Source organism: Lissotriton vulgaris, chromosome 3_1 (genome assembly GCF_964263255.1).
Source record: "Lissotriton vulgaris chromosome 3_1, aLisVul1.2, whole genome shotgun sequence".
Classification (NCBI taxonomy): Eukaryota; Metazoa; Chordata; class Amphibia; order Caudata; family Salamandridae; genus Lissotriton; species Lissotriton vulgaris.
This window is the reverse complement of record NC_141689.1, coordinates 612,809,396-612,833,177: the sequence shown is the minus strand read 5'-3', so window position 1 is coordinate 612,833,177 and position 23,782 is coordinate 612,809,396. Positions and strand designations below refer to the sequence as shown.

At 41.6% G+C, this 23,782-nt stretch overlaps 1 protein-coding gene across 1 annotated transcript in view; it reads right to left on the bottom strand.

Annotated features, from left to right (window-relative positions):
• ADGRV1 (adhesion G protein-coupled receptor V1) overlaps positions 1–23,782 on the bottom strand; it is a 1,865,288-nt gene that overhangs the window by 1,403,411 nt on the left and 438,095 nt on the right. Inside the window, exons 27-28 of the mRNA XM_086963519.1 lie at positions 21,499–21,638; positions 5,436–6,045 (exon numbers count right to left, since the gene is read on the bottom strand). Coding sequence (XP_086819645.1) covers positions 5,436–6,045; positions 21,499–21,638 — 750 coding nt within the window. The remainder of the gene's footprint in view (positions 1–5,435; positions 6,046–21,498; positions 21,639–23,782) is intronic.

Below are 23,782 nucleotides of genomic sequence, written 5' to 3'. Positions count from 1 at the left end.
ACAGCATCGTGCCTGCTGATCTGAGATTTTTGATCGGCCTGTGGATGGTCATGAGGCCTCTTAGATAGCTAGGGCCTTTATTTTGGGCAATGCGATGTGTGTAGCAGAGAGTTTCAAATATTATTCTTTCTTTGACAGGGAGCCAGTGAAGCTTGGCAAGCGCATTTTTTGTCGATGCTCTGCGAGGGAGACCGAGCACCAGTCGCGCTGCAGAATTTTGTATGCATTGTAACTGGTGCAGGCTCTTTTGATTGAGACCCAGTAAAAGAACAGTACCGTAGTCCAAATGGGGAGATATTAGGGCATGGACTATGGTTTTTCTTGCTTCAATTGGCAGCAGGTCAAGTACTTTGCGCAGCACTTTAAGGGTGCTGTAGCATTTACCTGTCACTTTGTTTACCTGGGCTCTACCCGAGAGGTCTGGGTCAAGCATGACTCCGAGGTTCTTCACCTTCTCTGCAGGCACAGGTAGTTCTCCTAATTCGCTAGGCCACCAGGCGTGTGACCAGACGGAGGGGTTCTTCCCTACAATCAGTACCTCTGTTTTATCTCCGTTTAAACGGAGGCAGTTGGCGTTCATCCATGACGCTATCTTTAGCATACAGTTTGAGAAGTTGGAGGCTAGGTCTCTACTGTCTGGCGTTATTTTGAACACCAACTGGGTGTCGTCAGCATAGCTGACAATGCCCACCCCAAATTCCTCTACAATGTATGCCAGGGGTTCCATGTAGATGTTAAATAAGGTAGGGCTCAGGCTTGAGCCCTGTGGAACCCCATGGCTAACATTGCGAGGTGATGACTTGAAGGGTGGGCAGTGAAGTTGGAAAGTTCTATCAGAGAGGTATGATTTGAACCAATTGAGAGCAGAGTCTTTAACTCCCATGTCTGAGAGCCGAGACAGCAGCGTGGTGTGCAGTACGGTGTCAAATGCTGCACTTAAGTCCAGTGGGACCAACGCTGCTGTCTCTCCCTCATCCACCAGTTTTCGAATCTGTTCGGTGGAGAACAGAACGGCTGATTCCGTTGAATGGCCTGCTCTAAACCCTGATTGGGAAGGGTGGAGGAGAGATTCTTTCTCCAAAAACTCCATGAGTTGGAGATTGGCCACCTTTTCTATGATCTTAGCACAGAAAGGGAGAAACGAAATTGGTTGCAGATTTTGAAGCTGGGTAATTGGGATGTTCGGTTTCTTTTTTAGTGGTATTACCTGGGCAGATTTCCAGTTTCTCGGGACAATGCTATCACGGAATGAGGTTGTGATCATGTTGCTTATATGCTCCAGTAGTACGCTTTCCATAACCGCTTTATACTGTTCCGGAGGGCAGGCATCCATAGGGGAGCCTGAACCAATGGTGTTTATGATGTTCAACAGTTCCTGTTTGTTGGGGGTCCTGAAATTGGTAAACTGGGGTTTATGGGGGCAGACGTCGAGAGTTTCTGCCTTGTTATTATCTGACCTGGTGTTGTTGGTAAATGTGGCATGAATATTATCTACCTTTTTCACGAAGAAATCGGCTATTTGTTCACATATCTCTGTGGAGAAGGTGTCTTTAGTATCCAGACAGGATAGTGTTGTGATTTCTCTATAGATACCGAAGAGTTCTTTGGTGGGGTTTTTGGCTTCCATTATTCTGCATTTGTAATGACGACTCTTTTCTAATCGTACCAATTTTTGGTATTTTTTCAGCTCGGTTCTATACTTTTCTTTAAGTTCTGGGGTGTAGTCTTTCCTCCACATTCGTTCGGTGGATTTACATTGTGCTTTAGCCTTTTTCAATTTTTCAGAGAACCAGGGGGCATTTTTAGTTTGTCGAGCTGGGGGCTTGGTCGTCCAGGGAGCAATTTTGTCCAATGCTTTTGTTAGCCATGATTCAAAGTTGTCCCATACCTCCTGTAGGGAAGCGCCTGTTGCCAGGGGGTGTTCGGTAAGTTCCTGCAGCAGCAATTCAGGGGTGCATTTTTTTAAATTACGGCGTCTGTAAGGGGGATTATTCGCATGTGACTTGGTGCTGACGTTTTTAACTATTCTAAATGGCACCATACTGTGATCAGACCATATCAGTGGAACTGGTGGGGAAGTTTCAATGCTCTTATAGTTCGTAAATATGGGGTCTAATAAATGCCCTTGTTGATGCGTGGGTAGGATGGATAGAAGCTTCAGATCAATAGCATTGAGAGCATTCAAAAGGAGTTGAGCTTCCTTGGAGTGGCTATCCTCTAAATGGATATTAAGATCGCCCAGTATGATGATATTTTTATGTCTGACGGCTAATTGAGTGGCCAGTTCGATAAGTTGGTTACAGAAGGATGTTGCAACTCCAGGGGGTCTATATATTAGTAATCCCGTAATGGTATTGGTGGTGTCTAATTTAATAGTGATGTTAGACACTGCGTGGGACTTGTAAACATACACTGCTGGCTCTACAGACTGCACATTAGCATATGGAACTGGAATGCTGACAAGAAGCACCGCCATTTTTGTCAGACTTGCTTGTTGTGCTGACCTGTGGCCTGCTGGGCTAGAAGAAAGACTGCCACGTTGCTACAAGGACCCTGGTGTGCTGGCCTGCTGCTTGTTCTCTGCTTTAGTGCCCCCACAGTTGTTCTCCAGGCGTTGGTTTGCTGCTTCTCCCCACCACTGTTTTTTTTGATGACTGGGAACTTCCCCTCTTGTTCTCAACTTAGTGCAAAGTGAGAGCTTCAGTTTGTTCCTTGTACAAGAAACTAACTCATGAGGAGCGCATGATACTTTCTCTTCTGGGCTGGCACCAAGTAAGTGCAGAGTAGCCACTTTGCTGTATATTTGAAGGAGGAGAACTTTCGGTTGCAGACAGCACTGCTGTTCTCATCAGCATCGTACAACGAGCCTGAAAAATGCCCAGCTTAATTGTGCCCCGAGGCGCTGCTGTGATGAGAACAGTTAAGGGGGAATCATCGCAATGTCAAGGATCCATAGGGATACTGAAGCCTCAGCAGACCTTATCATGTGGTTCTGTCCCAGGCTCCCATTACAAGCGTCATTGAAGTTTCCCTGACCTTGCCTAGGAGATCCTGGGAGGCCTCAGGATGCAGTGTTACTCCCCCCAGTCACGTGATCCTGCATCGGTCCGACGTCCGTGCCCTGCTTTCCCACAAGGCCAGGCCGGCCGAGAAGAAGACAATGCTGTTAACTCAATGCAAGTGTCCCAGTCTGCCTAAATGGCAGTGATGCCCAAGTGACAGCTGGCTGCATCTCCGGACGAGGGGCCAGAAATGCCACTGGGAGCAGGGAAGCCGGCATCTACATAGTACGAGGAGTGAACCAGCCAGGCTCCTCCGTAAATTACCTTGTCAGAAGATTCTGACATGGGGCAGCTGCCATGTTGTAGAGCTGCACACGAGGGGGACCAAGGGAGGCCGCCCCCACTATAAACTAAAGTGTGGGTGCTCCCCATCTTCTGTGGGAAACAGGACCGTTAGTGGCACCTGGTCCTTTTTGGTGGCATTACAGGAGGAGTCCTTGGCGGAGGCTTCCCCAGTCGGGAACTGCCACAAAAGGGAAAATCCTGGAAAACCACCATTTTACCACATTCCAGGTAGTAGGAACACAGATACGTCTGGGCCTACACTTTGCTTTGAATGCAGCATAGAGTCTAAAAGGAGCACAAGAGCACTGTGCTCAACTATTTTATGGTGAAATGTATGGTACTGAGGTGTTCTTGGGGATGCTTTAGTAATTCTAAATGGTTTGCATTTTGTGCCTTGATGTGAGGATTTATGTTCTGTTATGCCTTATATTGACAGGATAATTAATACGCTTTCAGAAGCTGCTTAAAATGTACTGCAATGTTTTCTTTCCTTATGTTGATTTGCAACGTCAGTCATACTTTTATTGCACGCATTGCGAGGTTTGAGACAATTGCCTAATTGGCAAAGTAATCTTTCAGGTATGATGTGTTGGTCTTTATTTGTACATGATATATTGTATATTTGTATATAATATTGTGTGGAGTCTTCTTTTGTGGTGCATTTATTATTTTACTGGTGTGAGGGTGTTGAGCAAACGCTTTACACATTGCCTCCACAGCTACCAGGCGGTGATCACAGGTTATCTTTGATGTGTCTAACTTACTTGCCCTGACAAGAGTCGTGGGCTAGGCCTGAGTTAGGTGCATACCCTAGCTAACCAGAAACCCCATTTCTAACATGAAGTATGATGTCACTGTGTGTTAATAAGCCAAACATTTATTCAGTGTAGCAGGCCAAAGGAACGTATAACAGCCAGATCAGAATTGATCAACTAGCCGTTCACTTCAAAAGGGGTTCTACCTTTCTTAACATGAGGACAATTGATTTTTTGTCCTTATTAGTATATTACCAATGATGTAGCACAATGAAACAACAGCCTGGAATTAATGTGTGTATTATCTGAAGGTTACAGATTCACATTTGGAGATTCCATTTATGTTCCATCATTCCCAGTTCAACAGATCAAACAAGGTACCTTACAGAGGTAGGAAAATGCAAAATTTGTTGTAGCAAGTGTTATATAAAAAGTTATTATTAGTAGTGGTATGAGTAGTAGCATTATTAACATTGACAATTGTTTGCAGCTGAATGCTAGCAAAATGGAAGTGATGCTGGTAGGGAAAAACACCTCCCTCTGGAATGAGCACTGGTGGCCGGCCTCGCTGGGTACCGTGCCAACACCAAAACCAGTGGTTAAGAACTTGGGAGTGTGGATGGATGCGGCTCTCAATTTTCAGACCCACACGAAGAAGGTGGCTGCAACCTGCGTGGGCCTGTTGAGAGGTCTCCACCCCATCCTGAAGTTCTTCAATGCGCCAGTTCAGCAGCTTATTGTCCAGGCTACGATTTTATTGCGCCTGGACTATGCGAGCGTGCTGCTCCTGGGCGCAAACAAAGCCGAGATCCTGCGACTCCAACGAGTCCAAAACTCGGCAGCTAGAGCACTGGTCAGACTTCCCCATAGATGCTGCTAAAGCCACAATCAGAGGCTTTCACTGGCTTCCGTTTGGCGCACGGATCCAGTTTAAAGCACTCTGTATGGTGTTTAAATTCTTGAAATGTAAAAGTCCTGAGCTGTTGCGGCCTCTTCTAACCTCGTACATTCCCCAACGTAGCTTGCACTCATTGGGACAACATCTGGTAATCATGCCTAGGATTAAACTGTGCCGTGCCAGGAGCCGTTCATTTCGGCTCCTGGCAGCTAAGTTGTGGAACTCCCTGCCAGTCTCTATTCGTGGCATAGAGGACACATTAACCTTTCGAAAAGCCATTAAGACCTTCCTCTTTCCATTGTCTTAGAGACTGTGATTTCTTTGGCCAGCTTCTGTTTAATCTGTACAATTAGACTAACAGCGTCGGGATGCCTCTTCGCTGGGGCAGCTGTGCGCTTAGCAAAATTATAACATAACATATAACGTTTTACTTACTTGTTCGATTTTGTGCTCCTTCTATCAAAGAAACACTTGTCAATTCAACAAAGACGTATTCTGCCTTCTCTGGATCAGCATCATCTAGTATAGGCACATCAAAGGTGGCATTTCTCAAATTGGCTGTAAAGATTGCAGACCCTGAAATCGGCACATAGTCTCTCCCTTGTGTCGCTCTGGCTGCGTTAGCTGGAAAGTAAGGGGACCGGTCACTGTCCAGCATGGTTCTGTATGTGACTCTCACAATGCCCATTAGGCCACTCAATCTAACAATAGTTAAGGTAATGTTTTTTGTTTCTTCCTCAACTTTGATGGGTCTGTTCTTTGCAGAAAAGATGAAAAGTCCATAAGGATCATCACTGGCAAGCACCGTTAAAGCAGCAGTGGTAAGAGCCCCCAGCCGGCCATTGGAAACATTTGTGATTGAAACAGAAAAGGTTTTATCCAACTCTGGGACATCATCAGGCGAGACCTGCAGAGTGATGTTGGCCTTTCTCTGTCCTATGCCGAAGGTGATATTGCCATAGTTAGACACCAAGTCCCCTGATGGATCAGCGTTGATATTCCAGTACAAGGTCACAAGAGACAGTGCACCCTGCTCACGTACAACCTGCAAGAAAAATAGGCATGTTTAAGCTAAGGAACGTGTGGCTTATTACACTAACCAGAGAACATCTGCCCCAACAACTGCAGTCACGGGCACACGACTTCTTCACATGAGTTCTGGTTCTGATGTTGTTCTATGAGGAGATTTATGGGCTCCTCTATAGTATTAAATATGTGACTTTAAAAGTTATTTTTCATAATTAGCATTCTACTTCATATTTTGTGCATTTAATTTAGTTTGAATTGGCATATGACGCAGTTCCAAACTTGCTCTTGTAATGTTTTTATTGAGACGACGTGAACAGCGTTTAGAACTAATTTGAGTGGAAGAGGCTGAGTGACTAACTGCTGGAAGTGGTCTCAACATACTTGCGACTGCACATAATACTCTGAGCCTTCCATACTTTTCAAGTGTCAAATTACGTCAAATTTAGTACACAGTGCTGCCACTTATGTTGCCCTTCAGCATCTAGTTTTCAGCATAGAAATGTTTCATTTTATCAGGTACATTCTGTGAAAGATAAGGATTAATTAATCTAGTGTATAAGTATGCATTGAGCTAGCATAGTTTACTTCATCAGGTAAGCGCTTGGGGAAAAGTCACACCAGTTTAGAAAATCTTACACCAGTAGATTATTAGTGAACACGTTACTAAGGGCTCAATTTATATATTGGCAGACGGCCCACTGTTCTGCCAAGGGGGACGGAGTAGATTACTCTTTCCACCTGGTGGAGGGACTGACCGTAGAATATGTAAATGACCGCCAAACTGGCAGTCATTTATAAAGCTTTGGCAGGAACCATCATCATGGAGGTTCCTGGCAATGCTCTTCGCTGTTTAGTGCAGGACTCTGGCTACATGACAGAGTCCAGCTCCAGTTATATTTTTTATTTTCAAAAAGAAAATCCTGAAACTCGATATTTTTTTTGAAAATGAAAAAGAAATCGCCCACTCGCCATGGGATTGATCTCCCATGGTGATGGGGTATTATTTCTTTTTACCGTCCCCTACCACCAGGGTTTTCCTGGCAGTGACAAACAGTAAAAAAATGGCTATACATCTGCCCATCCTAATTGGGTGGGAGTAGAGCTTAATTTATATTTTAAAAAAAAGTACCAGTGGCCTCTTCAGGAGGCCACCAAAGGTTGGGAGGCAGGTATTAGTTGTTTTAATGCATTTTAAATTAACCAACTACTATTGCTCTGCTCATCTCCTAATTACACAAACATCGCCACCATGTTGCAGCTGCCATTAGACAATTATGTCATGGGCAATTAAGTGCCGGTGCTGAGCACTGGAACCCAGCAGCTCAAGTTAGGGACTGGGTGGGAAGACATATAGCTATTTTTTCAACTGCCCTTACTCTGTTGGGCCTTTGGAGAGGTTTGGCTATGGTGGTGATGGAGTAGTCACTGCAAAAGCCAAACCTATGGCCCGCCCACATCTAAATGGGGTGGTGGGCCATTATCTTGGCGACAAGCATACTCAGTCACTGTTATGATGGTGTATGCTTACCATCACCATATAAATTGGGCCCTTAGATCTTAGCCCAAAAGTAATTTTGTGTTGACAGAAGAGTATAAGCAATGAGTGATGAGGTATCTGGGGATGGCACCAGTAATCAGGAATTAGAATTCATGGGCCAAGTTTATGAAAATTTGAAATTAAGTCAGACATCGTAAGGCAGCCAGACTCATTAGAAGTAAGATATCTATATTTGAGACTCACAAATGGTAAATATATCTGAGAGGGATTTAGCAGCACATTCATGAGATTTCAAAAGAATTTAAGCGAACGCTTTTAGACAATCTTGATACAATAAAAACTAACTTAATATGCAAGGAAATAGTCACAGCAGTAAAATAACCATTCCATGTAGATGTAACATTCTCAGATAGCAAAAGTGACCCCAATCATTGGCCATGGAAACCTGTTCATACCTTCGCTCTACAGGCAAGTTCATTATGGTCAATGAAGCATATACTATATGCCACATAACCACGGACTCCTCTGTTTATTTTACTCATACCAGAAGAGTTTCCAGTCATCTTTGTACCCACCATTTGTCTACTGGTCAACATAAGTGTTTTTTGGAGTAGACTATTTTATGTCAAATAGACTATTTTCTGTCAATATAAGTGTTTTTTTGAAGTAGACTATTTTCTGTCAAATAGACTATTTTCTGTCAAATAGACTGCGAAAATCAGCTTCACAGAAAAAGGTACACAATCCACGTCTATTTTATAAGTCCAGGTGAGAAAGGGTTTTCCACTTGATTATAAAAGGTGAGTAAGATCTTGATCAAAAATTAACACTACTTTTCCAAATGATAATTTTTTTGGCACGTTTGAGAAAAGATGTTGAGTAAATTCAATCTTGAAATGAAGACTCTTTCTCCATCATCAGCACTTACGACTACCAGCAAAGGTCATTATTGGAAAGAAAATCATAGCATATATGTCACATGAGCAGCTAATGGAACTCTTGCATAGCTGGAATTCATATTTAAAGATCTGGAAATAGATAACTCCTCTAAGAAACTTGTAGCACTTACAATACCAAATACATTTCTGAAATGTGCACATAACAAGGTCTTCGTTAGTAAGGCAGAAAATGTGTTAGTTATTCAGAATGAAACAAAAGTGCAGGGATGTACGGATAACACTGGCATAATGTTAGGCTACAAAGTCAAAAAGCAAAATCTAATAGTAACAGCTCTTGAACTAATGCTAAGTAGTTGGAAAAGGCACTGGTTATGATGGTATTAGTAGGCAATTGTGTGGATTTGAAAAGTGCATGCAAAGAGGCAGGTGAATCTGATAGACAATGGAAAATTCTTGAAAACTATCCTCTATTCCTGAATTAATCCATAATGTGCTGAGCTGTTATTAGAACGGGAAATCCCTTGCGATGAAATCAGTAGAGCAATTAAGAATGCACCCAATGATAAAATGCCAGGCTGTCATGGTCTAGAAGCAGAGACTATAAATTGCTGGAAAAAGTATTTAATAATAAAATGCATAATAATAATATGACTAGGTATAAAACAGTCATCACTAAAATTGTTATGTAATGTAATAAACAACTAGTGTGTGACAGCTATCACCACACCGCTATTCATTGCGATATTATGAGTGTTTCTAATGTCTGAGCTAGGACGGTGGTAAATGCTATGGGTCTGATTCAGTTGGTTATCAAAGAAACGTACTTAGCATGATTATTGAGTTACATATGGAAAGGGCCTTTAATAATGTGTGATGGGATTTTTTGTTTTGAGGCTTGGAAATTATGGTTTAAGGCAATGAATGCATTTGTGTTTTTTCTTAAGAAGTGTTTCGTGTGGAACTCTACAGGATTGCTTTCCTGTCGTCCTGGGGCTCTGCTTTATTTCTGCTCCTCTTTGATTTAGCCATTGAAATATCCCTAGTAGAGTGTAAAATGGACAAACCATGTTTTTTGAGGAATTTGCCTGCATGAACTGGGAGTAATTGCATTAGTCTTTGCGGATCATTTCCTGCTTATTGCATCTAACCTGAGTGTTTCAGTGTCTATTATATGTCATTGAAATGAGGGATCAGAAGCAGGTTAAATATTTTGATGATTAATATTTTGTTAAGAGTATTTATTTACTATTCTTTTATAGTTTATAGTTTAATGAAATCTCATTCATAAAAATGTTGGTTCCAGTTTCCAAGGGATTCTTGAAACACCAAGCTTAGATACTTACATTGAAAACATTTTGCTTTAGGCAAGCAGGTTTTTTGATTGGTTAGATTACCTTCTTTTGTGTCTTGTTGTGTGTAGTTTTATGGAATAATGTCCCATTTAAATTAATTTTATTATCCGAAAGACGATAATACCACTTTACAATTCTTATTTACACAAGAAACGTTTTAGTGTGTTTAGAAATCTGGGACAATCTTCATTTGCTCATGAGCATTCAGATTCATGGCAAATGCCTTTGATTTGCAAGAATGATGGGCTTAGATGGTGGTTTGAGGTAGACTGTCAATAGGGCACAATCAGGAATGTATGAGGACGTCCATCCTTTTGCAGATATTGATGCAACATGCTTCCTTCTAAACCCTGAAGCTGCAGAGACTGAATGGATGCTGCAGACTTTATACATTTTATGGGATATGCAAAGTGGACAAATCCCCACCTTTGAGGGGGTCTGTTGGCAAAATGAGACTGTGTCTATAAAATAAGATACTTTTTTAATTTGAATGCTAACCTTGCCTAGTCTTTCCAACCTTAACCCTTGTGCTATTGGGCAGTTGGTAACAATTCCCTTAGGAAATGTATGTCTCTATATCTCTATGTATGTACACCCTCACTCAACTCTCTACCTATATCCAAAAAACGGTGTCTACTTCGCCTCTCTCCCAATAAACATATGTGCCCATCTTTACATCGGTCCTTCTCTACCTATATCTTTAACCCCTACACATCATCTTTCGCTCAAACTCAACTCTCTGAACCTAATCCATTTAGCTATCTATTCAAATCTTTATGCCTAACCTCTCTCCACTGCTCTTTTGACCCTCTGTACACCTCATCACTCTGTACCTCATTTCTCATTTTACCTTATATCCCTCTCACTAGCTTATCTCTCATGACCCCACCTCTTCTTTCTCTATTTAATGCGTCAATTCACCGTTTGTTTGCTACCTCACTTCATTACCTCCCGTCTCCTTTTTTTCTGTTCACTCCACTTTTTATCCTTCACTATCTTACTCCTTTCTAACTACTAATCTTTCTCTACCTCTACCTAGTTTTCTGCCTCTCCTATCTTCCTACCTTATCTCTGTTGGTGTACTTCGGTACTCTGCCTCTCTCTACATTTAATTCTCCTTATTGCTAGATCCCTTTCCTTCAGTCTAAAACTTTACCTATCTCTCTTTTTCTCTACATATGTCTCCCTTGTTCTACCTCTCTCTATCATTCTTGCAGGCTACACCAACTTTCTCTCTTTACCTTATGCAGTTGCAGCTGGCATTTAAAGGGGTGCGAGACAGGTGCACACGTGCAAATGTTAATATTAATAAAACATGCTGAACCGACGTCCTCCGCTCTCTGCTCCGGAACTCTTCTAAGGAACTGGATGCAGTGCGGGCGCCAATCCTAATGCTGCTCTCATGCTGTGAGAGCAGCACGCTGATTGAAGGGAGCAGCCTCACTCTCCGCTCCCGAGGACACTATAACCCTGCCCTTGCTCTGAGACAGCTGGGTTAGAGGCTTCAAAGAGTGCATGTGTGGCTGGACACCACAAGACAGCCGACCAAAGGGATATGCACACTTTGAAAAGTGCACAATCAGCCCACCCTCCTCCCTGCTGCTGTTGATGGAGCACGATGGTGCTCTTTATATTGTGGTGGTGCATCATATTCACAGATAGTCTGCACCCACATTTATTCTGTTGTTGCGTTAACAATTGATCATTAGGGTGTGTTCTGTAACAATCTGCAAAAGTGAAGTTAGAACCGTTACGTATCATGTATAGAAATGACGCAGGAGATGTGTTTTGAATAAAGTAATCGCTTTGTAATTGCTTAATTAAGTTGCTTATTTATAATGTAATGCATAGAGTTAGACGTGCACCTGATTAAAGTTGTACAGGGATGTGGCAACTCAAACAAATATGTAAAGGCTATAGGCTGTTTAAAATGATTTGCGCCTTCAAATGTGCTCATGTAATGTGATTATTTAGAAATGCTTAAGTAAACTGTTAACTTATATGTATCCTCGTAGGGCCTATGTACTCCATTCTTATGTTGGCCGATTTCTGTAGTCCTGAAACGTATTCAAGGTCAACGAGCCAGGAGCTGGGAGTATCGACACTAAATGGAAAATCTCCTATTAGGAGTGCTCAGCAGGATGAGGTGATCAAGAATCAAGCAGTGGGCGTGTTTTATGATTTGTGTTTTGAATTAGGGACAGTGTTGTGGGGGTTGAGTAACTAGAGGAGGTGAAGAGATCGATGGGGAAGGAAGGAGCATCTTAGAACGAGCTCTGTAGCCTTGGCTACTTGACCCATACAACGTGAGTGCACTTCTTAGGAAGTCTTCAAGAGCTGACACATTTTCCTGATCTTGTCTGGGGAATGTTAAGTAGGGATGAAATGGTAGTGATGGTTGTAGGAATAGACTAATGCATTCATGCATTTTCACAAATGAAGACAGATCTTGACGTAGGGAAAATCATCGCCTGTGTTCTGGAACTTGTCATTCTTTTTATGATCCAGTGCCATTGTCTGGCCCGTAGATTTGAATATGTATTAGTTCCAATGTACCTAACAACATCGTTTTGATGGTGTCTGTACGTCCAGTTATTTTTGGCTTTGTAATAAACCCACTGACTTGAAATTCAGAGTCTGTGAATCTTCAGAGTCATGTTTCTTTAACATTGCTGATATTGTCATAACGAGTTCTTTCTTCCCTCTACACTTCTCAGCAGGCAACAAAGATTCATTGACCAGGGGGTTCCGGAGTAAATTGGTAGTGAGGAACCCATCCTTATCACTGTCATTCAGCAGCAGCCATGCCTCCGTCCTGACACTCCATTCAGGACACGGAGAAAAAAAAATGGTAATGAATTACCATTTTATTTTTTATCTTTGGGGGTAAGATGCACCCCAACTTTACATCCATTATTACCTCACCATCTCTCTACCTCATCTCTACCTCCCTTCTTCCTCTGTATACCTCTCTTGCTATACTGTTCTCTTCACATCAGTCACAGCCTAGCCAGAGAAGTGTAGACACAGAAAGATAGGCATTGGTCTGGTTATCTGTCAATCTTTTGGCTTTGCCAGTGCTCATTTTCCTATGAAATGGTTTTGTAAAACGTTTTTCAAAAATCATTTAAAAATGGGCACCTACTTTATAAAAACTATTGAAAGATGGGTGTATACCTGGATACATATGCACATGCGCCATCTTTCAATTTTTTTTTCTCACAAAAGCTGAAACATTCAAAGATTGGAGCCCATGCCTGAGCATGCAAAATGATGGACACCAATTTTTAAATGTCTTTAAAGTCCATTCATAGATGGCAGTGCATACACACACTTGCACACAGGTCTTCATTTAAATAGACAGTGAAGGCCTGGCAGAAGTGTCCTGGAGGCTGGCAGGCCCCAGCAAAGAAAAACCTATGTTTAACATTTTTTAAAATAGGTCTTTTCCAAAAAGGGCACATTGTTAAGCCTCTGGCACTGAAGGGTGTTTATTTTCTGAATGGGTGCTTATGTAGGATTAAATTAATCGCACAGTTAGGAAACAATGGAGGTGATTGTCCCTTTACCCCATGGTGTATGCTGCAATGTACAGAACAAAAATGTCAATAATATAGCAGTCCAGTGGATGCACAGGGATTTTTGAAAACACCTGTATGTATGTAAGTACTGGTGTCTACATTTCTTTCAGATCAAAACCTCTTGGGTAATGGCATACCTGAAAAGAAAAGTGTCCAGGCAGGGGAAGATAATTAAGGACAAATTTATCAGATTTTCCTTATGGGATGTTGAATATTCTCATAACAGTGTTTTGAGTTTCATTGATGAAATGTTATGAAGGGGTGTTTAATTTGTGATAAGCTCTTGAAGCTACAATTAGAAGTTGCATGTGTGCATGTATTACTTAAAAAGGTCTATGCACTAGTCCACTAAACATCCACCACTTTACCCTTATCTATCCTTACAACAAGTGGCAGGACCATGCTGGTTAGACATTGAATTCCATGTAAAGTATTGTTTTGCAAACCAAAATGGAATCTAGACCACAAAATAAATGGTTTAATCTAAGTGTGATCAAGCTTTCTTTTGGTACTATTTGCTGGCAGACATTGGGCAACTTGAACATTTGACAGGTTTTGTGAGCCCCTCTTTTCTGAAAGTCTGAAGCATAATTCCATAATTTTCAGCATCACAAAAAATTGAATTAGGTGCACATGGAAATAGATCAAATGTTGTTTTGTGCAATGGCCCCTGGATACATCTTGTTCCAGCCCTGAAAATTCCTTAAGATGGCATCGTTTTAACCATTACTTCTGGATTGGTGTGGGAGGGACACTTCAGATGGGAATCTGCTTTACTTCCTGCTCACAAACATTAAAATCTGGATAAAACTATGCTTTGTACATTGTTTTACTACTTAATCATTCAGGTACACATCAGAAACATCTCTAGGAGCAGGATAATGCACAATTGTACCTAGTACGCCGCCACCAGCTAAGCCACTACCCATCCAACATGGCCACTGTAATCGTAGCAACGGTTGTGGAGCATTAAACATTGAGTGGGCTGGTGTGCGGTTTGGAGCAGTATAACAAATGCTGATCAGGAAGACCTCCTCAACTGCCACCTCTTGAGCAGATGAATCGTGGGCGGTGTACTTCCAGTGAATCAGTCCTCAGCTGATGCTAATGGAAAACGGCCCTCCGCACAACACCCTACCTCATCCTCAACATGTTTTGTATAGGTAAAATGGTCACTCTCTGCCGGAACAAGAGATCTTGAATAGATATTAGAGGAAGTTGGAAAGGAGAATTTTAACAGCCAGGGTTTGGCACAGCCTTGGTAAAGATTGGATGGTATGCTAGTAATAAGAAAGACGCTGGGCTCAATTTCTTTTTATCATCAGGTTGGAAGATCCTGTTTTATCCTTCCCCCTTTTTTGTGTGTAGAGAAGAACTGTGCGCACCTAGAGATATTGACAGGTTGGAGGAAGAATTCAAAAGGCTGAAAGATATGAAGAGGTCCTGACTCGCTGATGGACCCAGAAGGGTGAACATTTAAATGACGACGTGACAAGGCCAAGTGGGTTGTCTATCTTTGGAACTGATATAACCGGCAAACAGTTAGAGATTAAAGAATACTTAAGGGTAGCCAATGCTGAAGAATAAAAATTCTTTCCTATCCCCTAAAAAGGAACCATGATATGCGCAAGAAATCAGACTGGATGTCATTGCAGCCAGAAAGCCACTTCCCCCGAAGGATTGGGGGTATTAGTAGACAAGAGGATGAAACGGGGCACAACAATGTTAGATAAGACTAAAGCACACTACCTGGGAATGTCCTCTACTTTATCGGAATCAGTCTTACCTGCTGCCCTACTACTAGCCGTAGGAGACCTGGAAGACTGGAAAAGCAGTGTGCCTAAGAGTGTGCAACTATGCAGGAACATTTGCAGAGGGCACAGAGACTGACCCTGCACAGACTCAATTGTTTTCCACACCACCAACTTCGGAGAAAGGAACAGAAGGGGATGGTGCCAGATTGTACTCAGTCTGTAGAACCAAAGTGGCGGAAAGCAGTCGGGCAGGCTGTGATAACAATAATGGAAACAAGACATGGGGCAGACAGCAGTGCCCTTGTGGGTAAGGGATTGGCAGATCTAGCTAGAATGGAGGTGCAGTCTCGGGAGAAAATAAAGGTACCTCCCCCATCTCACAGTTGTTAGAACTAGAGTTGAGTGGTGATGCGGGGATGGTAATCAGCTCAGCCAAGGTCTTAGCAATGTCAGTAACTTGGATGTTGCAGTGCTTCAATCAGAACCTAGATCACCTCACGTATCTATACTTTATCCTCCGTGCTAGGTATCTCGAACCCCTGCCACAGCTCCAGGATGAACCGATGTTGTGAAAGACATGCTTAAGTCTGCTGAGACTCTTGCTCATATGGGAGCTCAACTCTCCTGTATTAAAATCGAGATATGGCTGACAACTATATTGGGGGAAATACAGGAGCTAAAACAAACTCAAAACTTTCTTGGCTCAGCCCCAAGTGGAAAAATGTAGGAAATTGAGAAGCAAACAGATTCTTACTCAGCTCAATTGGAGGAAGACACTCAGGGAGAGCTTAAGTCAGCAAACGCCTCACAGGCTAAGGAGATTAAGTAAATCAAATTACAATTGGAGAACCAGTAGAATCGCACAAGGAGGTCATATTTGCATTTTGTGGGTATTCCTGACAGAAAACCATTGGCATCCTCACCAGTAGGAGTTATAGAAAATGTAATTAGAACTCATGTTTTTCTGGAGTTTAAGGAGGCTCTCACAATTATGAGAGTGCATCATGCCCCAAGCATGGAGTATGCTGATGCTACATAACCATGCACACTGTTAGTTAGTTTTGGAATCTTAACGTTCAAGAAAAGGTTCTCTCGCAAGCGACAGAACAACAGAGTTTCAAGTCATCAGAGGCCATTAGTTTCCAGGTCTTTCCAGGTATGATTTTTGAGACATCAAAGCATCAGAAGGAATTAAGATTTCTGATTCCCCTGCTTAAAGCAGAGTGGGGCTCAACCTATACTAATGCAGCCAGCAAGGCTTGATTTGATGGTGAATGGAATGTTCAAGATTTTTTAGGTGGCAGAGGCAGCTAAAAAATATCTTCAATAATCTCAAAGAAAATAGGTTACTGTAATAAAGTTTATGGTATTTCTAGGCTTTTTTTCTGGTCTATATGATGTAAGAAGTGTTGTTCTTTCTTTAGTATGTTGGTTGTGGGTGTGGAGAGTGGCAAAGCTAGAACTCGGGCACTGAGTGCAATCATCGCACTTGTAAGATGAAGTGTGGGTATGACATCCAAACTTAAGATGAAAAAGTTGCATTAGTGCTTAAATGGGGGACAGAGGAAGGATTGCTTGGGTAGGAAGTACAGGAAAGGGGGCGGGAGGGTAGGAAGAGGGGCAGAGGCATCAGCTTGCTAGTGGGGCTGCTGCCTGGATTAAAAAAGAAAGTTCTCGGAATTCAATTCTTTTCTTCAGAAATAGAGGGTGGGCAGTGAGAAGAAATAGAATTTCGGAGATGGGGATCATCTTTGCAATATGTTAATACATGTCTAATAGCTGCTTTCTATGGATGGGTATACGTTTAGTATTTTGTTTATGAATGTGAAATGGCTCAATAATGGGAGGAAACTAAAGGCCATTCTTAATTGGCTTGAAAAACAGAAACTACCATTTGCATATTAACAGGAGACACATATTAACAAAATATTGCATTTTCCCAAAACTTAATGAGAGGATTTCTGAGTTTATATGGAACAAGGTAAATCAGTGTAAAAGTCTACCAAAGGTAAATCTCCACTGAGAAGAGGGACGAATGGCACTTCCAGATTGGAAAGCGTATTATTTGGCAGCTTTTTTTGGTATGCATACTAGGAACCATAATATATCTAAAGCGTCAGCGGTAGATAAGGTTTATATGAAAAAGACATTGAAAGAGGTTCAACCATATCCAAAACAATGTAAATCCTATGAGAGAACCCCTAAGCTGGTTAGAGATAAGGCAGTCTTATTATTTAAGCTGAAACAAAAACAGCTATGGAAATATACTGACATTCCAGAGATTCATGCAGTACTCCCTTTCCAATTTTTATGACCCACGGAGTTATAGCAAACAGCAAGGTGTTGGGAATGAGATAATCTGGGGAGAGTAGGGGATTGATTTACCAATAATGGAATATTAACCTTAGAAGGAAGCTGGGCAAGATCTCCTTCAGCCGAGGCGCATACTCAAGCAATTTCGCCGGGTTTTGATAGAGACATCAAGGAAAATGGTGATCATAAAAAATATTTTTTTAAATGCCTTGGCAATAGGTAAAATGGTTTTATATTTTTACAAACAGGTTGCATGATGTTACGCGTTGCTCAAAAAAAGTGGAGGAAGGATGTTGGAGTGAATGTGGTTTAGGTGGACTGGTCAGAAATATCAGTTTTCAACACCCAAATGCTGAGTGGAGCTAATTTTAGATTGATGCAGATGTACTCATTGTGGTTGGTACATTATATGACAAACAATTACATGAGTGGACCGTAACTATTCCAAACTGCTGCCCTAGATGCAACCTAATGGGCATGTGGGAACATATGATTTAGAGCTGTAGGAAACTAACTGGATTTGGGGAAAAACCTTTTAACATATATTCAGAAAGTTCTAGGAGCTTCGTCACTACTGCATGCTAAGGTTATACTTTTAGTAAGCTCTAGCCACCTGGGTTTAAAGACTAGGAACACGCAAGATTGGTGATACATATCAATTTTATTACTGCGATCAGTGATAACCCATTATTGGAAATCAAGGGATCCACCAGAATTTTACATATGGTTAAGCTGTTCATTATTTATAATAAAGAATATTTATATGCCAGGAGGGTGTAGAGGGGTAAGAAGTTTTTTAAAGTGTGGCAATGTTTTACTCATCATACAGAAAGCACCTTAAGGAGGAAGAACTGAGAGCATGGTATTGTAGCATTTTTCCATTTTCTTATCTGGCAGTAAAAACTGTGGTTTCTCTATTCGGATTGGGGTTGAGTATCCATTTTGCCCCACTATAAAGGAAAGGTAGTGGGGGTCTACTTACGGTGACCCGATTAGCATGCTGAAACTGAAATTTGCTTGGAAAATATATGAAATGTATTTTAGAAAGGTGACGTTAAGATAAATACACATTTTTCTAGTTCTTTACAAAGTAATGATGAATGCACTTTCATTATAATGTATTGTGGATTTTCAGTTAGGAAATTCGGTGTTTTTTTTGGCAGGATTGTCTGGATTTTATTTATTTAGTTATTTTATTTTGAAAGTTTTATATAGTGCGAACAAGATCTTTGCAGATATCAGAGCGCTTTACAGGACACAGGGGTGATAGGGTAATACAATGTAATAGTTGAGGTAGTTAGGTACAAGGTGCGTAGATACATAGGTAGATAAAAAACATGAGGTAGATCATAGGTGAGGTAGTGTTGATACAAGGTGCATATTCAAGCAGTTGCGCCGATAATATAGAGTGTGCAAAGTCAGAAAGGTGCGTCAACAATATAAACAATATACAAAGAGGGAGCGTATACAAACAATATACAACGAGGGAACGCATACAATCAAGTAAGTCGATAATACAAGTAATGCAGATAGACCAAGGGGTCAGGCAGGTCTTACAGAGCAGATTCATGAGAGATACAGAGTAATAGATCATGTGTATTTAGCCATGAGTATCGCTTTAACTTCTTTCTTAAAAAGTTTGTTGGAGGAGATGAGCCTGGTTTCAGGTGGGAGTGAGTTCCAAATCATGGGTGCCATTCCTGAAAAGGAGCGTTTATAGGTTTTTTCCTTCCGAAATCTTCGAGGCTTCAGCAGAAGATTGTTTGTGCTTCTAGTAGTTCTAGAGCCACCCGAGATTGTCAGCTTTTGAGTGAGGTAGGCGGGTGAGTTCATGTGTACAGCCTTGTGTGTCATGCAGGCGATTTTCAGATGTATTCTATCTTCAAAAGGTAGCCAGTTCAGGGATTTAAAGTCAGGGGAAATATGCGAGTGTTTCTTTGAACCAGTGATGAGTCTCGCTGCAGCGTTAAGGGACGCTCTTAGGGGTGCCGTTGTAGTTAGGGGGAGCCCGCAGAGGGCGGTGCTACCGTATTCTATGTGCGGGATGACTATAGATTGTACTGCAGTTTGGAAGTCTTTGGCGGGAAGGAAGGGTTTAAGTTTTCTCAAGGTATTGATTTGGAAGTTCGCTCCTTTGGTTGCCTTGCTGATGTGCTGCTGCATGTTGAGATTGGCGTCAAGTGTTATGCCTAAAGATTTTGCCGAGTCTACGACGGTAGGTTGTACATTTAGAGCCGTTAGGTGCTTAAGCCATGTTTGGGCCGTAGAGATTTTTGCAGGAGGTGAGATCAGGAGGAATTCAGTCTTCAGGGCATTGAGTTTGAGGTGATTCTCGGCAAGCCAGGATTGGGTGTTTCTGATCGTGGTGTTCAGAAGCATGATGTCCTTGGGAGATTGTATTTTGAGATAAAGTTGGGTGTCGTCGGCATACATGTGAAAGTGAACATTGGATGTCTGTAGCAAGGTAGTGAGAGGTTCCATAACTAGGTTGAACAGTGTTGGAGAGAGGGAGGATCCTTGAGGGACGCCTAGTGAAACAGGTACCGGAGAGGACATCAGGTTGTTACTTTTGAATCTTTGTGATCGGTTGTGTAGAAAGGAGGTGCACCACTTGAGAACAGTCCCAGATATGCCCATTCTTGTGTTTAACAGATCGAGTAAGTTCTCATGTTTAACTGTATCGAATGCTGAGGAGAGATCCAGAAGGATGAGGAGGCAGGTATCGTTTTGGTCTAGGATTTGGAGGGCGTCGTCCACTATGTGTGTCATGGCAGTTTCAGTACTGTGCCCTGCTCGGAAGCCTGATTGATGCGCATTGAGGAGATCAAACTTATCAATGTGTTTAGTCAGTTGTAGCTGTACGCATTTTTCCAACAGTTTAGCGAGGGTGGGAATATTTGTAACAGGGCGGAAATTGTTCAGATCAGTCGGGTCTGCTGTTGTTTTTTTTAGTAGCGGTGTGACTTGCCCGACTTTGAGGGCGTTAGGGATGGATCCTTGTTGAAGAGAGCTATTGATAATTTTTCATAACAATTAATTAAGCTCTATATTTGGAAAAGAAATTCATTAATGTGTTGTTCGGAACCTGTGAAAATAATTAAAAAAAATAAAAGGAATCATATTCAGAAAGGATTGCAATAGGAAATTAGGCTTTGCAGTTATAGATAATAAGTCAAAGGTGTGCTTGTTTGATATATTTATCTATCTATCCATATATAGATATATAGATAGATAGATAGATAGATAGATAGATAGATAGATAGATAGATAGATAGATAGATAGATAGATAGATAGATAGATAGATAGATATCAAACAAGATCATCTTTGGCTCATTATCAATAACTGCAAAACCTAATTTCCTATCCTATTGCAAACCTTTTTAAAGCTGTTTCATTAACATTTTTATTTTCATAGTTTGCGAACAACAATATATATATGCGTGTGTGTATGTTGTTTGGAAACTATGAAAAATATATATATATATATATATAAACACACACACACGCGACATTGACATGGTAAGATTTCCCAACAAGAGATATGGGTATTCGTACCCCATGAAAATACATTACATGTTCAACATATTACTAGCCTGTTGTAGGAGGCCCTGTATAGGATGTACATAATCTACAGAAAGAATCAATTTGATGTTTGTGACAACATTTAGGTTAGTGTCCCACTCACAATCTTTCACTTGTCTCCAAAGAATACTTCATTAAGTGCCATACTTATAGGAGGTGGATGTCCAACCAAAAGCGTGTGTGTACAGCAAATGTAGGATGGTAATTGTCATAGGTTCCTATACTTGTATGGGTAATCTATCCTTCATAATGGAGGTGTCTGTTTCATGGTATACGCTTAATTTATTACTTTGCTTTATCTCGAATAGATTTATAAATGAATTATTGTGTAATAATTTATCATTTATAGCCTTTGTAAGTGTTCATCCCTTAATATGAGTTATAATGTCTCTAATCAAACACAAATAGGACAAAAAGAAGGAATAAAGAGATTTCAGAAAAAATGCATGGAAACCATAGGCAGCTAAGGAAAATAAAATATATACTGGCCTGGAGAGTAACAGTACTGTATCCGCCTTCAGGTTCTGTTGCATTCACGAAAAGCGATTCAACACTGAACCCAAACACACCATGTGCATCGTCAGAGGCCTCAATAGTCACATTTATTTGAGACGCAGTTCCCAGGCTGGCTGTGAGTGTCATTTCCAAGAGACCAAAGAAAACATAAATTAATGTGGTAATGAGAGGAAAACTTGCTTCCACAACTATCATTACCTCTAAACACACTAACATGCACCAATGTTTCAGCAAAAGAAAATCCGTATTAGGAAATGTTAATTTGTAACACAATATTTGTGTTTGAAACACATTGGGAAACTATACATTTGCATGTTTGAGTCGCAAACTCTAAAGGAAAAAGGATTATTGCATGAGATCGTGGGAACTTGTGGGAACACCTGTAAATCAATCAATGTATATTCTTTAGGCAAAAAGTAGTTGCACAGTTTATCCTTGTGCTGCATAAATGGTAATAATGCTATTGCATTAGGATAAATGCAAGTCTTCATGCAGCACCAAAATCCAATTCAGAAAATGGATGCATTTGCTTGACTTTTTTTTCATACTAGAATTGTTTGAATTTTTTGACCTTTCTGCAATTCATCGTGTCCCTTATATCAGGTTTTGCATTTTTTTAACGTTCTTACCGAGACTCCTGTGTACTCAAACATTTGGGCTACCATTCTGGGGTAAAGTCTATGAAATGTGTTGAAAGAGGATATGTGTCTATACAGCATCTTGCTATGCTTCACATATTGACTGAAAGCAGGCCACACTTTAAGCGCCCACCTTCATAATCCTGCAAGTGATTTGCACCGCAGGAGGACTGATCCCAATGAGTGACTTAATACTGGGGTCTATACTTTGAACGATTGGAGCATCGCTAGGAGTCACTGAGGTGCTATTGCTGTCTCTAACGCGTCTACAAACTCCAGCACATCTTTATTGTTAACTAGCATCGGTTCCCTCCAGGGCGCACAACCAAAAGACAATGTCTCTAAATTGTTACCCTTTGTTCTGCGGTTTTGAAATCCAATACCCTACATTTGCCAAGTTGTGTTTTACATGAAAATGTTAGGCTGTGGTAAATGTTCGTACAGGTTGTTACTTTTCCCAAAGTCACTTATAAAATGTCCCAGACTGCATGATCTCATTTGCAATGTATGTAGCAGTATCTGCTCAGGGAGCCACTACCTTCCACTGACAATTCAGATAACTTAGGTTGATGTATAATGACTCTCTTCAATATTGGGGACTTATTTTACTTGCTGTCTATGCTTAGTTAACCAGGTTTCCCTTCATATTGCAACTGTTAGAAATGGGATCCCCGGCTGGCCAGGGCTTTCGCCAAAGTCAGTCAGAGACCACCACTCCTAAGTCAGGGCAAAGGAGTTACACGCCAAGATAACCCCTACTCACCCTCTAGGTAACGTGGCGCGAGCAGCAAGGATAAACTTGGCGGAATGTGAGTTAAGTATTTGCGCACGCACCCCAGCAACAACACCCAAGGCCCACCACAAAGGAAACTCCACACAAGGTTATATATAAAAATAGCCTTTGTATTACACCAAAACACATTAGATAAAAACACACACTTTACAATGTGCCAGGGGCACGGGCAGAATTTACAGGGGATATTTACAAGACAGGGCCACCTGGACCACTGTCAGGAATCAGAAGTAACACTTTCAGAAATAGCACTTACAATGTAAAATTACATTAGCACAAAATAGCACACAATCACTGGTAACCAGGACCTCACTAGCACCACCTGTACTAGGGAGAAAACAACCACCTAAGTATCACAATACCTGTAGGGGTGTAAGAACATAACACATGATGCAATGCATAACATTCATTCAGAGGTGTAAGGGAAAGAAACACAATAGCACAAAATCCACATTCGCCACCACCTGTGGCAGTCCCTGTGTCCAAATGTCAGGGGCCTAAACGTGGCAGCTGCCCACAAAGTGCTGGGCAGCTGTGCAGACAATACTGTGGCCAACGTGGGAGCCTCGCTGGGCTCAAGCACACAAATTGCCCCCTGAGCCCCTCAGGGGTTCTAACACAGCAATGGGGGCAAGGAGCTTCTCTGGGCTCTGAATTAGCAATTCACAGATGAGGCTCGTGTTGGAGTCCCCCTCCTGGGGACTCGAAAATGCACAAAGGAATGCCCCCTTTGCCCTGGTGGGCTTTAAATCAGTACTGGCTGCCAAGAGCCTCGCAGGCTCTCAGATCACTGTGGGGCCCGTGGGAGTCCCTCCGGGACTCTAGA